General features: G+C 41.3%; 1 protein-coding gene across 6 annotated transcripts in view; it reads right to left on the minus strand.

Moving 5' to 3' along the window:
* The window catches only part of ACACA (acetyl-CoA carboxylase alpha), a 2,143,878-nt gene that overhangs the window by 1,344,827 nt on the left and 784,992 nt on the right, over positions 1-14,059 (minus strand). For all 6 annotated transcript variants that reach the window (XM_044054575.1, XM_044054578.1, XM_044054576.1 and 3 more), the window contains one exon: positions 4,968-5,086. In XM_044054575.1, the coding sequence (XP_043910510.1) occupies positions 4,968-5,086 (119 nt within the window). The remainder of the gene's footprint in view (positions 1-4,967; positions 5,087-14,059) is intronic.

A 14,059-nucleotide genomic window follows, 5' to 3' on the forward strand; every position in this document is an offset into this window, starting at 1 on the left:
CATCATAGTCCACTGGGACGCCTGTCTGATCTTGTCTGTCAACCTGTCCATCACCATTACAAATAAGAAAGGGCTCAGAGCTGAACCTTGATGTAATCCCACCTCCACCTTAAACTCATCCGTCACTCCCACCGCAGACCTCACCGCTGTCACACTACCCTCGTACATATCCTGCACCACTCTTACATACTTCTCTGACACTCCCGACTTCCTCATACAATACCACAACTCTTCTCTAGGCACCCTGTCATATGCTTTCTCTAAATCCACAAAGACGCAATGCAACTCCTTCTGACATTCTCTGTACTTCTCCATCAACACTCTCAAAGCAAACATCGCATCTGTACTGTTCTTTCCTGGCATGAAACCATCCTGCTGATCACTAATCATCACCTCCCTTCTTAACCTAGCTTCCACTACTCTTTCCCATAACTTCATGCTGTGACTGATCAATTTAATCCCTCTGTAGTTACTACAGCTCTGGACATCACCCTTATTCTTAAAAATCAGTACCAAAACACTTTTTCTCCATTCCTCAGGCATCCTCTCACTTTCCAAGATTTCATTAAACAATCTAGTTAAAAACTCCACTGCCATTTCACATAAACACCTCCATGCTTCCACAGGTATGTCATCTGGACCAACAGCCTTTCCGTTCTTCATCCTCTTCATAGCTATCCTTACTTTCTCCTTGCTAATCCACTGCACTTCATGATTCACTATCTGCACATCATCCAAACTTCTCTCCCTCTCATTCTCTTCATTCATCAGCCCCTCAAAGTACTCATTCATCTGCTCATACATACATATATACACATACATATATACATTCCCACACACATAGGTTTACTATCAAAATGTGGAAAGTCACAAAAATTTCTATTTATGTGGTAGAATAGTATTGTTGAATGTGGTAATGTTTCTTGCAAAGAATCTCAAACATGATTACCTCAAAGTCGGCATTCCAAATAATTCAAAATACCAGGAGGTGATGTCAGCCCCTCAGGCTGTTGTGGTAAAGGTGCTGTTAGAATTGCATCTCTGAAGTACAATTTTTTTAGAGTTTTGCAAGGGGGTGGCAAGCCCAGCTGCACTCCCCACACCCCCTGCATATTTTATATTCCAAATCAGAGATGGCACTACAGTGAGAAAAAGGGTAAATTTCCTGATCCTCACTGTAGTGCAATCTGTTATCAGAACATTGAATGCACATATGGAATGTACACAACCATTTGCTAATATGCATTTGGGCATTTCTCAGGACAGCATTACGGAAACTTGAAAAGACACAGACCATCCCAGTTTCACGTTAAGTGCCGTTCCACATTTTGATAGTAAACCACATACATATATATATATATATATATATATATATATACATGTATATATTTATCTGCTGTTTACTTTGTTTCATTAACTTCTTCCCACACTCCAAGTCAAAATAGATGCTCTGTGTTCTGTAAGTGAAAGTGTCTATATTCTGCAGTGTGTCCTCCACGTGCTTTACTTATGCCACTATCAACTATTCTCTGTTAGTCAACTATAAGCATGGCTGTAGTCACACATACACAGTATAAACCATGCTGTAAAGTTTAATTTTAAGGGAAAAATATTTTGCTCAGCACAATGCCATCAAATGTTCCATCTTCCAACATTTAAAATCTATTAAAATGATATAAGTGAACCAGCAAAGAGGATAACTGAAACTAAAGTAATATACATTTCTTACACAACTTGTTTTCCAATCAAAGGTTTCTAATGAAATAAATCAGCCTTCCTCAAAGTGTTGTGCGCCTTGAGAGTTAATAAATAAATTTCAGATCCGATCTGGCCTCTTCATTGTCCGTTTTTGTCCAAAATAAAGGGCTTTGTATGGTACCTGGGTGTACTGCTCCCATGAGTCCCTCCTTTCTTGAAGCTGATTGGTTAATCTCAGCTTGCAAGTGCAAGCGGAGATAATCAATCAGCACAGATTCAGCGGTGCGCCAGAAAACAAAGGAGAAATCCTATAAAAAAATAACAATTCTGTCGGTGCTGTGGCATGCACGGGGAGTCTTATTTGAAGCCAGCAAATCTTTGAATTCCACCGAGACTGCATGCTTGGGTATGTGTGTGTTCACGTTGTTGTTTATATACAGACGGGTGGCAATTGTTGATAAACGAGAATCTGTTTTCTTTGGAAGGGGGCAAATGTTTGATTTTAGTGCTTGTGCATACCTTAAAAGTTTACTGAAGGGGTCATTTGGGTGAATGCTTTATTTTGGTGCTTGTACATATATTACTGAAGGGGTTGCTTGGACAAATGCTTGATTTTGGTGCTTGTGCATACCTCAACATTTTACTGAAGGGGTCACTTGGGTGAATGTTTCATTTTGGTGCTTGTGTATACCTGGACATAGTAATGAAGGTGTTGCTTAGAGAAATAATTCATCCGTGTATCATGGAACTGGTTGTGCATACAAAGTCAGTCTGCTGAAGTGACCGCTGGGCAAATTTATTGCATCATTTTAGTGCTTGTGCATATATAATACAAACTAATGAAGGGGTTACTGGGGAAAATGATTCATTATTGTGTCAGGATTGAGATTTTACATGTGACAGTACTCACTGTAAGTCTATTAATTAAAATTTGGCTTCTTAAATTTTACTTATTTAACTGTCACTATCACTATTCATTTTAAATAAACTTTTTCTTAGGGATAATATTATGGATGTGATTTATGGAAGGGGGTAGGGGGCCACTGAGTTATGTGCTTTGTCCAAGTGGGCCTCGATCAGAAAAGTTTGAGAAACACTGCAATAAATATGATCCATCTTTAATTCCATGCTTAGTATATATACCATTATGCCATAAAAAGGCAGTTATGCCGGAAGTGAAGTAACATAGAAGTTTGCTGTACTAATGATTACTTCTGTCAGAGGGCAGCAGTCTGGAAGCTGGTGTACAATTACAAAACTCCTGGCTACAACCCTTTTAGATATCAACTAATGCAACGTGTGAGTAAGGAAAAGTAACCATCTTCCACATTACTTCATTATAAATATTTTCTAATTGTAGACTGATGCAATACTATCAGTAGTTTCCCCTTCAGTTGAACTAACGTAAAAAAAGCATGCCTAGTTAACGTACAGTAGCCTACAATTTCAAGGCAATCTGTGATCATTTTATAGTTCTACTCCTGTTATAAAATGGTTGTCTTCTGCTCTAGTACATTCAAAGGACTTAATGATAGCATTAAAAAAATTCACACACAACTGTATCAAGCATAAAACTAGCATCGCTGACACAAACAGGGAAAAAAAAAGCACCAACACAGACAGGCACACCCAAGTCCATCATATTAGGCTAGCCACCTACCCTACAGTAAATAAACTATGAATATCTCACTACTGAATCTTGTGCGACAAACATTTAGAATATTCCAAAATATCTTACAGAAATACAGAATTTTCAACCAATAAAATAGTCAAGAACTACAGCTCTTATTACAGCTCTCTGTGCTGCTTGCATAAACACAAATACAACCAAAAGCACCCAGCCCAAGCGCAAAGCATCTTTAATAGTATGTAAATCATTGTTATACGGGGTAGTTCAATGTTTTGCTTACTTACTCCAAAATGCAAAATAATCAATCATGATGCTGTTATGCCTTAAAAGTGTTCACCAGGGCAAGCTGTAAAACAAAGGCTTCTTTATTAGGCAGAGATTAAACACAAAACAGTCATAAGGCTTTAAGCCGTTTACGGGCTTCATCCAGTAGTACTGAGTTTGATTCCCTTAGTCTCCACTTGCCTGTTATGTGACTTTAAGCAAGTCATTTAACCAGTGTTCAAATATCTAGCTATGAAGTCAGTTAGTTATCAAGCATATAAAAAGGTAAATTTCTCTAAGTACACCTTTTCCAAACAGTAATACTGTTTTTTAAGGGTAATTCTGAAGTTTCAGTCCAATCAGCAACTTGTTCAGAATTACACAGCCAACTAGAAATAAGGATATTGAATCTGGGTCTGGTAGGACTTACCAAACAGTAATATACTACCCACAGTCTACTATGGACAGTCCTACCAATATTAGATATACTGTCAAGGCATGGCAAGGAAGTCTAAATCAAAATATGTGTTTCTGTTTCCTGCATCTCTGGTGCCCCCCACACCACTTCTCTAAACTTGCAACCTCACTGCTTGTACCAGGTCAGAGGGAAGTAAGTAAATGCATTCCACTTTATCTTGATCTGGTATGATCTCAAAGGTAGTATATACATATAGAGATCAGAAGCATACCTGTCAACCTCTGTGCTCAAGAATTCTGGACTGAGACAGGCTAAAATAAGGAAACAGTGGTCGAAAATTAGGAACAATTTTAAACATTACTCTAATGCACTTAAAAAAAGTTAACAGCAAAAATCAGCTTTCATTTTCCAAACAATAAGAAGTATAAAACTTTAATGTCTGGCATTATTGACTGACTGTAATCCTCAGTGATTTACAAGATAATCGAATATTTTTATAAGAAAAAGGACAAAAATTAGAGGCAAAATCAGGGGCAGTTGAGAGGTACTATCTGGGATGTAGAAGAATTCCATCATATGTGGGGGTGCAGGAGAGGGCAGCACCCTATGAAAACATTTGTAAGTTAAGTTTGCAAGTTTCTTTTTTTTTTTTTTTTTTTTTTTAAGAAATTTGTGATGGTCAGATCAGGTGGCTAGAATCCAAGGTCAAGTTTGACACTGGAAACTTATGCACTGAAGCAGACACATCAAAGGAATGAAACTCACTAGCAGCTCATAGCCTTAACCTTCTGTGTTGAAGCTTGAATTGCTTTATGACTGTTTTCCAGCATATATCACTGCTCAACATAATCACATAGCACAGTTTTATTATCATTTTATACATATTCCATTTTAATGTTGTGTTCTGACCTGCACTGGATAACCTTCTTTCCAGAAGTAAGCCATGCAAGATATTACCTGTTTGGGTGGGAGGTGGGAAGCATGAACTGGAACTCTACAACACAAGTATTGTCCTTAAGTTGGCGATGCTGAACACTGTTTAGTTCATATGCAATATATGCTCGACGAACGTATACCTGGACAAAAGGGATAAACACATAAATAGTGTAAATAAAGGTAAAACACCTATGGGATCAAAACAGATAAGAGATGAATAATGAAACTTAAACTTAAAATTTTCTTAATACTGCTAATACTCTGTCCCACATTTTAGTCTAGAGTCTCCTGGACCTCAGGCAGTGTGGCAATGGTTTCTCTGCTTAAGTACTTTACCACCCTATTAGCAACTATGCAGAACTGCATTTCTGTACACAATTATCCTGTTGCTTTAAAAAAAAACAATTATCTTGCTTTTGATCTCTCTGAACTGTAAATAGTTGGTCATAAACTTTATGTATGTTCCATTCTTTTTCAAATTTACAGCTACTGTCAAATGTTCAACATATGAGACACTAGTTACAAGATAGAAGTCAGTGCACATTTTATAATACGATTGGCCACCAATTGTTTCTCACATTCATAGTCATCATTTTCTAAACTGCTTGTCCTGGTGAGGGGAGCAAGGTTGTCAGCAAAGGAGGGTAGACCACATTCACCTATCCCCAGTAACAGTCTCTAACTCTTCCTGTAGAAATCCCAGGCCATCCTATGCAAGCTGACAATCTCTATTCAATATGGCAGGGTCTACCTTACAGCTGCCTCTAGTATACCTTCTGTAGGAGGTGGTGCTTCGAAATATTCTCAAAGTGCTCACATCACATCAATTGACCCCTTTCAGCATGTAGAAAAAGTGGTTGTGCTTTGAGAACCTCTCAGACAGAGACATATCACACTATCACTGAAAACGACTTGCTATCGCTGACAGTTTTATCAAGTTTTAGCAAAAAAAAAGTGAAACTTCAAATCTCAATAGAATTGCTCATATAACCACTTACAATTAATGTACAATTTATTATCAAAGACTTGCATATGTACACAAGTTCCTAACAAAGACTTAAACATGTTAGTGTGTTCCTTATACATCTCATCCAGCCTGACTGTCAATGCCTTTCTTGCGATGGTCAAAAAAGTCCATCCATGACAAGTAGCTATGACTAGTATAATCATGATGTATTAGGGCTAAACACTTTACCATAATGACAAAGAAACAATAAATATAAACCTAACACTCCCATTTTTTAAGAATTTGTGCGCGACTTCCCTTTTACTCTTGCCAAATGTTTAATTACAGCTACACAAAAAAAAAGGATTATTTGACCTGTCACATCTAACCTGATGGTCCGAGCTAAGCTTGATTTTTCAGACACTGACCCCATTAACTAGTTCATTTTTTGCTCATCCTGTTTCATATATGACTAAAAGTCTATTACATTCTTACATCATCACAGCTGTCAGTGAAGAAATACTTTTTCGTTGCCATTTTACCTTCACCAAATCACATGCCTTTTGGGCCCAAGTATCTTGTTGCTTGAAAACTGCAGATTAATTGTTTATGAATAACTGAGACCAACAATGAAGGTTTTCAGATTATTAACTAACTATCCCAAAATAATTTATTTTGTGCAATGTGGTATGCTAGAATTTAAATTAAAATGTGACAAATATGTAATAGTTTTGTTATTTTTTTTCCCTTCAGAATATCAGGATGGCTATTTTGTTTTTTTATTTATTTATTTTGAATAAGTCTGTCCTTTTTTTCTTAATAGCAAACAGATATAGTATCGAAAAAGTACAGTTTTGTACCTACCATAAATGTAGATGTCCGATAGATATGCAACTGCAGTCCTGACATATGGGTTGTCCTGCCTCAGGCAGCCCCTCAGTCGGCCGGATTCCAAAGTTTGGGTCCGGCGTCGGCTGATGTCGCCTCCTCTCCGACGTCAGAACGGCTGGAGTATAAAGGCATCCGCCGACGCCATCTTCTTCAGTGTTTCTTGCCCCAGATGCCAGGTGCCCTCCAAGGAAGGCTACATTTTGTGAATGTATATGTAAATAATTCCAGACATGCACAACAGTAATAAACAGATACACCATAACAGATATCCCCAGTTAATAAGGAGAGGGGGAGTGGACCCAAGAAAATAGCAGAGGGGTAGGAGGGAGGGAAAACCTGACTGCAGTTGCATATCTATCGGACATCTACATTTATGGTAGGTACAAAACTGTACTATGTCCTTCAAGAATGCAACTGCAGTCCTGACATATGGGTTGAATACCATAGCCAAGCTGGGGGTGGTAGGATCTAAGCAAGTGATGGTGTAGCTAAAAGACCCTGCAGGACTGCAGAAGCAAAGCCTGCTCGGGATCTGGAGTATAAAGGCAGGTTGTAGTGTTTGGTAAATGTATGCATGGAGCTCCATGTAGCAGCCTCTAGAATGTCCTTTGTAGCCACTCCTCTTAGAAAGGCTGTGGAAGTGGCTATAGCTCTGGTTGAGTGTGGCCTAATATTGGCTGGTACACCCTTACCATGGTATGAATAACAGAATCTGATGCAGTGTCCAATCCATTTTGAAATTGTTTGTTTGGAGACTGCCTTTCCTTGCACTCCGGCAGCATAGGCCACAAATAGTTGGTCAGACTTCCTGGTGGTCCTTGTTCTGTCCAAGTAGTAGCGTAATTGTCTGTGTATGTCTAAAGTATGCAGCAGCTTTTCCCCTTTATTTTGAGGCTTGGGGAAGAAAGTAGGCAGGTGAATTGCTTGATTTAGAGACACCCGTGATATCACTTTTGGCATGAATGAAGGATTGGTCCTTAGAGACACTCTGTCCTGATGAAAAATGAGAAAGGGAGGTACTGCCATGAGGGCCTGTATCTCCGAGACGCTTCTTGCTGAGGTAACTGCCAACAGGAAAACCGTTTTCCAGGAGAGAAATTGCATTTCTGAAGATGCTGCTGGTTCAAAAGGAGGAAGAGTTCATTTTTCCAAGACGTAGTTGAGGTCCCATGCAGGAACTGGTGGTTTTCTGGGAGGTTTGATATTCTTTATCCCTCTTAGAAACTGCTTTAACAAGGGATGCGAAAACACAGGTGGATCACAGTTGTAATTTGCTGAGATTGCTGAAGCATGAATTTTAATGGAAGAATATGAGAGGCCACTATGAAACATTTCTGCCAAGTACTCTAATATCTGAGGTATGCTCATCACTGATGCATCCTGGCCTTTTTTGGCATTCCAGATGATGAATCTCTTCCACTTGGCCGAGTAGGTTTTTCTGGTGGAAGGTCTGCGTGCTTCCAACAAGATTTCCTGAACCTTTTCGGAGAGGGGGACATGGGTCAAAGTCATGGAACCCTCCAAGCTGTCAGTTGTAATGTTTGCAGGTTTTGATGAACAGTCCTGAAATTGTGCTGAGTCAGGAGCAGAGGCCATTGGGGCAAGGGCCACGGCTTGGTGTGAGTTATGCTCAGTAGCAAGGGATACCAATGCTGTCTCGGCCAGTCTGGAGCTATCAATATTCCTTTTGGTTGCTCTGCTTTGATCTTCAGTAACACCTTGGTGATTAATGGTAGAGGAGGGAATGCATATATTTTTAGGGAATTCCATCTGAAGGAGAGAGCATCCGTTCTCCAGGCTAGAGGATGGTGTGTCCTTGAGCAGAACTTGTCCAGGCGGTGATTGAGGTGAGAAGCAAAGAGATCTATGTCCGATCTTCCCCATGCAGTTGTTATTTGTGAGAAAATGTGTGGATGCAGCATCCATTCGTGTGGATCCAGGAAGTTTCTGCTCAACCTGTCCGCCAGAGTATTGTCCTTGCCCGGCACAAACTGGGATTGCAAATGGATGTTCAGTTTCAGGGACTTTTCCCAAAGAGTCATTGTTAGTCTGCAGAGGGGATACAAGTGAGTGCCTCCTTGTTTGTTTATATACCACATGACAGTGGTGTTGTCTGTCCTTATTAGCAGATGGCCTTGTTGCATAGATTTTCCAAAGGCTTCTATTGCATGTATCACTGCCAACATCTCTTTTTGATTTATGTGCAGATGCCTTTCTGTGGGAGTCCATTGACCTTGAATGCATCTGCCCTCCATGTGAGCCCCCCATCCATGATCTGAGGCGTCTGTTGTAATGGTTTGACTTGCTTGAACTTTGTTGAAGGGCATACCTTGGTTTAAAAGGCTTGCTTGAGCCCACCACAGAAATTCCCTTTGTAGGCATGGAATGAGTGGTATTATGTCTTCTAGGTTGTGGCTGTGCTGAGACCATAAGCTTTTTAAATACCATTGTAGCTTTCTCATGTGTAGTCTTGCCAGAGGAATCAGTAGAATGCAAGATGCCATGAAACCCAGGGCCTGCAGGATTTTCCTTGCGGTCAGTTGGGTTAGCTTTGCTAGACTTTTGAAGTAATCTGGTAAATGCTGTTGTTTCTCCTCCGTGAGGAAAGCCATTTGTGATTGTGTGTCCAGTTTTGCTCCTAGAAAAGTAATCTTTTGGGATGGCAGTAGTTTTGATTTTTGAATGTTGACTGTGTATCCCCAAAGCCTGTAGCAACTGAATGACATAGTCCAAGTTTTTTATCAAGGTCTGTTTGCTGTCTGCTTGTATGAGGCAGTCGTCCAGGTAAGGGTATATTTGAATCCCCTGGAGTCTGCAATGTGCAACTACTGATGCCAGGCATTTCGTGAATACTCTGGGCGCAGTAGATAAGCCAAACGGCAATGCTGAGCATTGATAATGCTCTGTTCCTGCAAGAAATCTGAGGTATCTTCTGCAACTGTGTCTGATTGGGACATGCAGGTATGCCTCCTTGAGGTCCAGAGTAACCAGCCAAGACCCCTTGCCCAGCATGGGAAGGAGTTGCTGTAACGTCAGCATTTTGAATTTTGGCACAATGAGAAAAGTGTTTAGAACTGACAAATCCAGTATAGGCCTCCATTGCTTTTCTTTTCTTGGAACAAGGAACAGTCTTGAATAGAATCCCTGGCCTTGTTCCTGAGGAAGAACCTTTTCTATAGCTTTTATTTGTAACAGCTTTGAAACTTGTAAGAGAGCCTCTGCCCTTTGATTTTGTGGCAGGTTTAGCATGCCTTGTCTCGTTGGTAAGCTGTGGAAGTGGAACCTGTAACCTCTGTCTATTATGTCCAGAATCCATTTGTCCTTGGTTAAAATGTGCCAGTTCTTTGAGAATAAGGATAATTTTCCGCCTAGAGGTGCTTCTCTTTGAGCCTTGGTAGGCGGAGTGAAAGTCAAGTCATTGTGATTGTCCCTGTGGTGTGGGTGAACTCCCTGCGCCACTTCTCTGGTTTGGTGGTTGCCATTGGCGGCCCCTGTAGGAGCCTCGGTATTGCCCTCTACCTCGAGCATGCCTGTTTTTTCCCCTTTGAAACTTGTCTGAGTCTGGAAAGGACCAATTTTTTGAAGGCCAATTCCTGCTGAATCTGGGAGGCTGAACCTGGAGGAAATCCTTGACAGTCTGCACAGATTTTGCCTTTTCCTCAATAGACTTCAACACATCCTGTGCATTAGAACCGAAAAGCTTCTGTTTTTCCAGAGGTGCATCCAGGAGCTTTACTTTAACATGGTCTGGCAGTGGCTGTTCCTTCAACCAAGCATGTCTACGTATCACTGCCCCTGTCATGGCTGCCCTACATGAAGCTTCCAATGCATCATAACCACACTGAAGAAAATGATTGCTAACCTGCTGAGTGTTATGAACCAAATCCTGCAATGCCTTTCTAACTATAGGCTCAGGTGAGGCTAACTTTTTCTGCAAATCATCCATTAAGTAATCCTGGTACTGAAACATATGAAAAAGGCAGTTGAGTGACCTCATGGCAAGAGTGGAAGAGGTATAACCTTTTTTGCCCCATCTCTCTAGGGACCTAGCTTCCCTGTCAGCGGGCAGAGGGTTTTTGTCCGAGAAAGTAGCCACTCCTTTGGGGCCCTGTGAAATAGTTTCTAGATCCACAGAGTGGGCCTTAAAGAGATGCTTATGGGTTTCAGGGACCCTGTAATATCTGTCAGGCTTGATAGGAGCAGGAGGGAGTGAATCAGGCGAAGCGCTGGAGTCTGAGAAAACATCATCAAGGACATCCAACACAGGAGGGATAGCTAAAGGTCTGTGTTGGGGTAGCTTAAGGAAGGTACGTAGCCTTTTCCTGGAGTTAGAAAATTCCTGGCCCTGCCACTGAAAATGCTCTCTCGTGGAGTGGAGAACTTCACCAAAAGAAATATCCTCTGGAGGGGAGGCAGAGGGAATTGAATCCTCAGCATCCGAATCCTCATAGGCCTGGAAGGATTCTTCCTGGGTATCTGAGTGCTCTGAATCCCCAGAGGCTTCATCTGAAGAAAGGGTGTCTGTCTGCTCAGTTCTAGGCCTTTTATCAACAGGCGGCTGAGAACCTCTGTCTGGGTGAGGCTGAGAGCCCCTGATAAGAGAAATGAGATCTGCAGCAAGAGTCATGATCTGTCTATCAGAAGAGGGGCCCTGAGAAGTAGATTTAGGATGGGCCTTGGCCTGGCTGGCAGCCTTGGCACGTGCAAAGGCCTTGATGGACATGGACACCGGAGGCCTAGCTGCCCCACGTGCATGGGTAACCTTGTCCACAGGAATGGTGTTGGGTAAATCTAGAGGTTCAGTTTCAGGAGGAAAATCAATAACCGGCACTGTAGAAAAGCGGTGTCGTCGGCCTGGGGTGGTTGAATTACCACTTCCGAAGGGACCGATGCACTTGCGGAGGGCTTAGGCGTGGTTTCGGTGGACGACACGGACCGAGGATGTTGGTCCCGGTCCTTGCATTTTTTTGGTAGATTGCGTTGTCGGTTGTTCCGACGGCATGATATAAGCGAAGGATTCGCCAAAAAAGTCTTCGGCAAATTCTGCCCGGTGCCTGAGTGTGCGCTTATTAAAGCAAGCACAGGCAGCACAGGCCGAGATGTCATGATCTGGGCCCAGGCAAGGGAGGCAGTAAGAATGGAAGTCCTTATGAGGTATTTGTTTACCACAAGACAAACAATTATTAACTTTCTCAATTTTTTCTGACATCGGCTGAGGCAAGAAAAAATGTTCCCCAACGGGGTACTTAGCTTTTAGATGACTTCGGTAACTGAAAACACAGGAGCTGACCGACCGGCACTTGTGAACTGCTTCTGCTTCGGGCACTGCGCGGCAAGACTGAAGAAGATGGCGTCGGCGGATGCCTTTATACTCCAGCCATTCTGACGTTGGAGAGGAGGCGACATCAGCCGACGCCGGACCCAGACTTTGGAATACGGCCGACCGAGGGGCTGCCTGAGGCAGGACAACCCATATGTTAGGACTGCAGTTGCATTCTTGAAGGACATCACCCACTGTTTGGTGTTGGAGGTGTTACACTTGTCGCTACAGTCTGGAAACTGATGCACAGTTCTACAAGAAATTCTGGTTATGTACACACTATTCAAGAAAAGGTGGATTAATTATTACAGGTGACTACAGCAATATGATGTTAACAAGCTGCTTCCTGTAGTTCAAAATTTGATTCCCTAAGCATCCATTTGCTTCCTGTGTGACTCTGAGCTAGCTATTTGCCTAACTAGACAATGTTCCCAAGTTAACAAATGCAAACAAATAAATAAATAAATATATAAACAACAGAACTAAATTATTCTCAGTTTAGGTCTAGCTGTCATCATTCCCTTCAAACACCTGCTATCACAGACCCAAATAATTCTGGAATCGCAACCAACTTTGTTTACCAAATTCTCACTATCCAGAGTAAATCACCAAGCCCCACAATATTCCAACCAACAACACTGAGCCAGATGGCCTTTGCCCCAAACGTATGCAGCATCTTCACTGCCATACCTAAGACATACAAGTACTTCCCCCTCCAATGGTATACGTCCTAAGCACTGGACAACTGCAAGTGTAATATCCAATTCAAAGCCTTTTTACAACATATAGCTTGACTCATAATGATCCACTGTGCTGCTGTCCTTTAACATGTCTGCAGGAAATGCATGGTGTTACAATTACTGATACATTTTCTTTCCCCCAAATACAGCTTATTTCACTCAGTCATGGGAGGACAGCACATGGGCACAGTCTTCCTTGATCTTTCTATGCCTTTTGACTTGGTGAACTACATCCTTTCGATTAAAGATCTTTGATTACATGGTCTTAGTCCACCTACCCTAATCTGCTTTTCTAATTAACAAGAAAACAAGCACTTTGTGACAACCAATGAGCAGGGACAGCCTTAACTATAGTTGATAAAGTCTAGTGTCTTTCTAGGCTCCACTCTGAGACCACTACTGTTTGCAATATACATAAACTTACTCGCCAAGCAATAGCTTCAGATACTATGACTGCCTGGACCTAGGGATATTCCCCTCAATTAATCTCCTCTCTTCTCAAAAGAAAGTTAACACAATTTTTAACATACTTTAGAACTAAGTAACAACACTAGCACAAGGCAATGCTTTTTGGTATCCATAAATGCCTAGGCATGGCCAAAGAATACTGAAGAGGTCAGATGGAAAAATGAGAAACTGCCATACCCTGAAATACCTTGGACTCTGATTAAACCTAGTGCTTTCCTTCTTTATCTACATTCACAAACGGAGATACTATCTCAGGACTACTGCAAACATGCAACAAAGTTTGTAAATTGCAAACCAAGTGTTTTACAGGGAAAGGAGTATTACTGCCAACCCTTGAATAAGGCCTTCCTGTTACCGGTTCTACATCATGTCATAACCTACAGCTCCAAACTGTGGAAAACAAAATCTACTGATTTACACGTCAAGCATGCAAGAAGCTGCACCAGTCTCATAACTAAAGAATCATGCTGGGTACCCACCATCTTGTTAGTGATACTCCACATCAGTTTCTTAGCTTTGTTATGTCACAAATCTTAAACACTGCAGGCCTTATTATCAATTGATTACCTTTAAAAACTTCTTACTAAATGTAAGATCATCGGTGCCAACAGCTATTTTCTTCACAGCACAACTATATTTACTGATAAATGATCTTCTAATGAAAATGGCATTATCTAGAACTTCCTCACTAGCAATTTAGGATAGCTAATCACTCTGTCTTAAGCAACTCAAGACCCAGCTTTAGCAA

The sequence above is a fragment of the Protopterus annectens genome, chromosome 13.part0, assembly GCF_019279795.1.
Source record: "Protopterus annectens isolate FY-2018-M chromosome 13.part0, PAN1.0, whole genome shotgun sequence".
NCBI classification, from domain to species: domain Eukaryota; kingdom Metazoa; phylum Chordata; order Ceratodontiformes; family Protopteridae; genus Protopterus; species Protopterus annectens.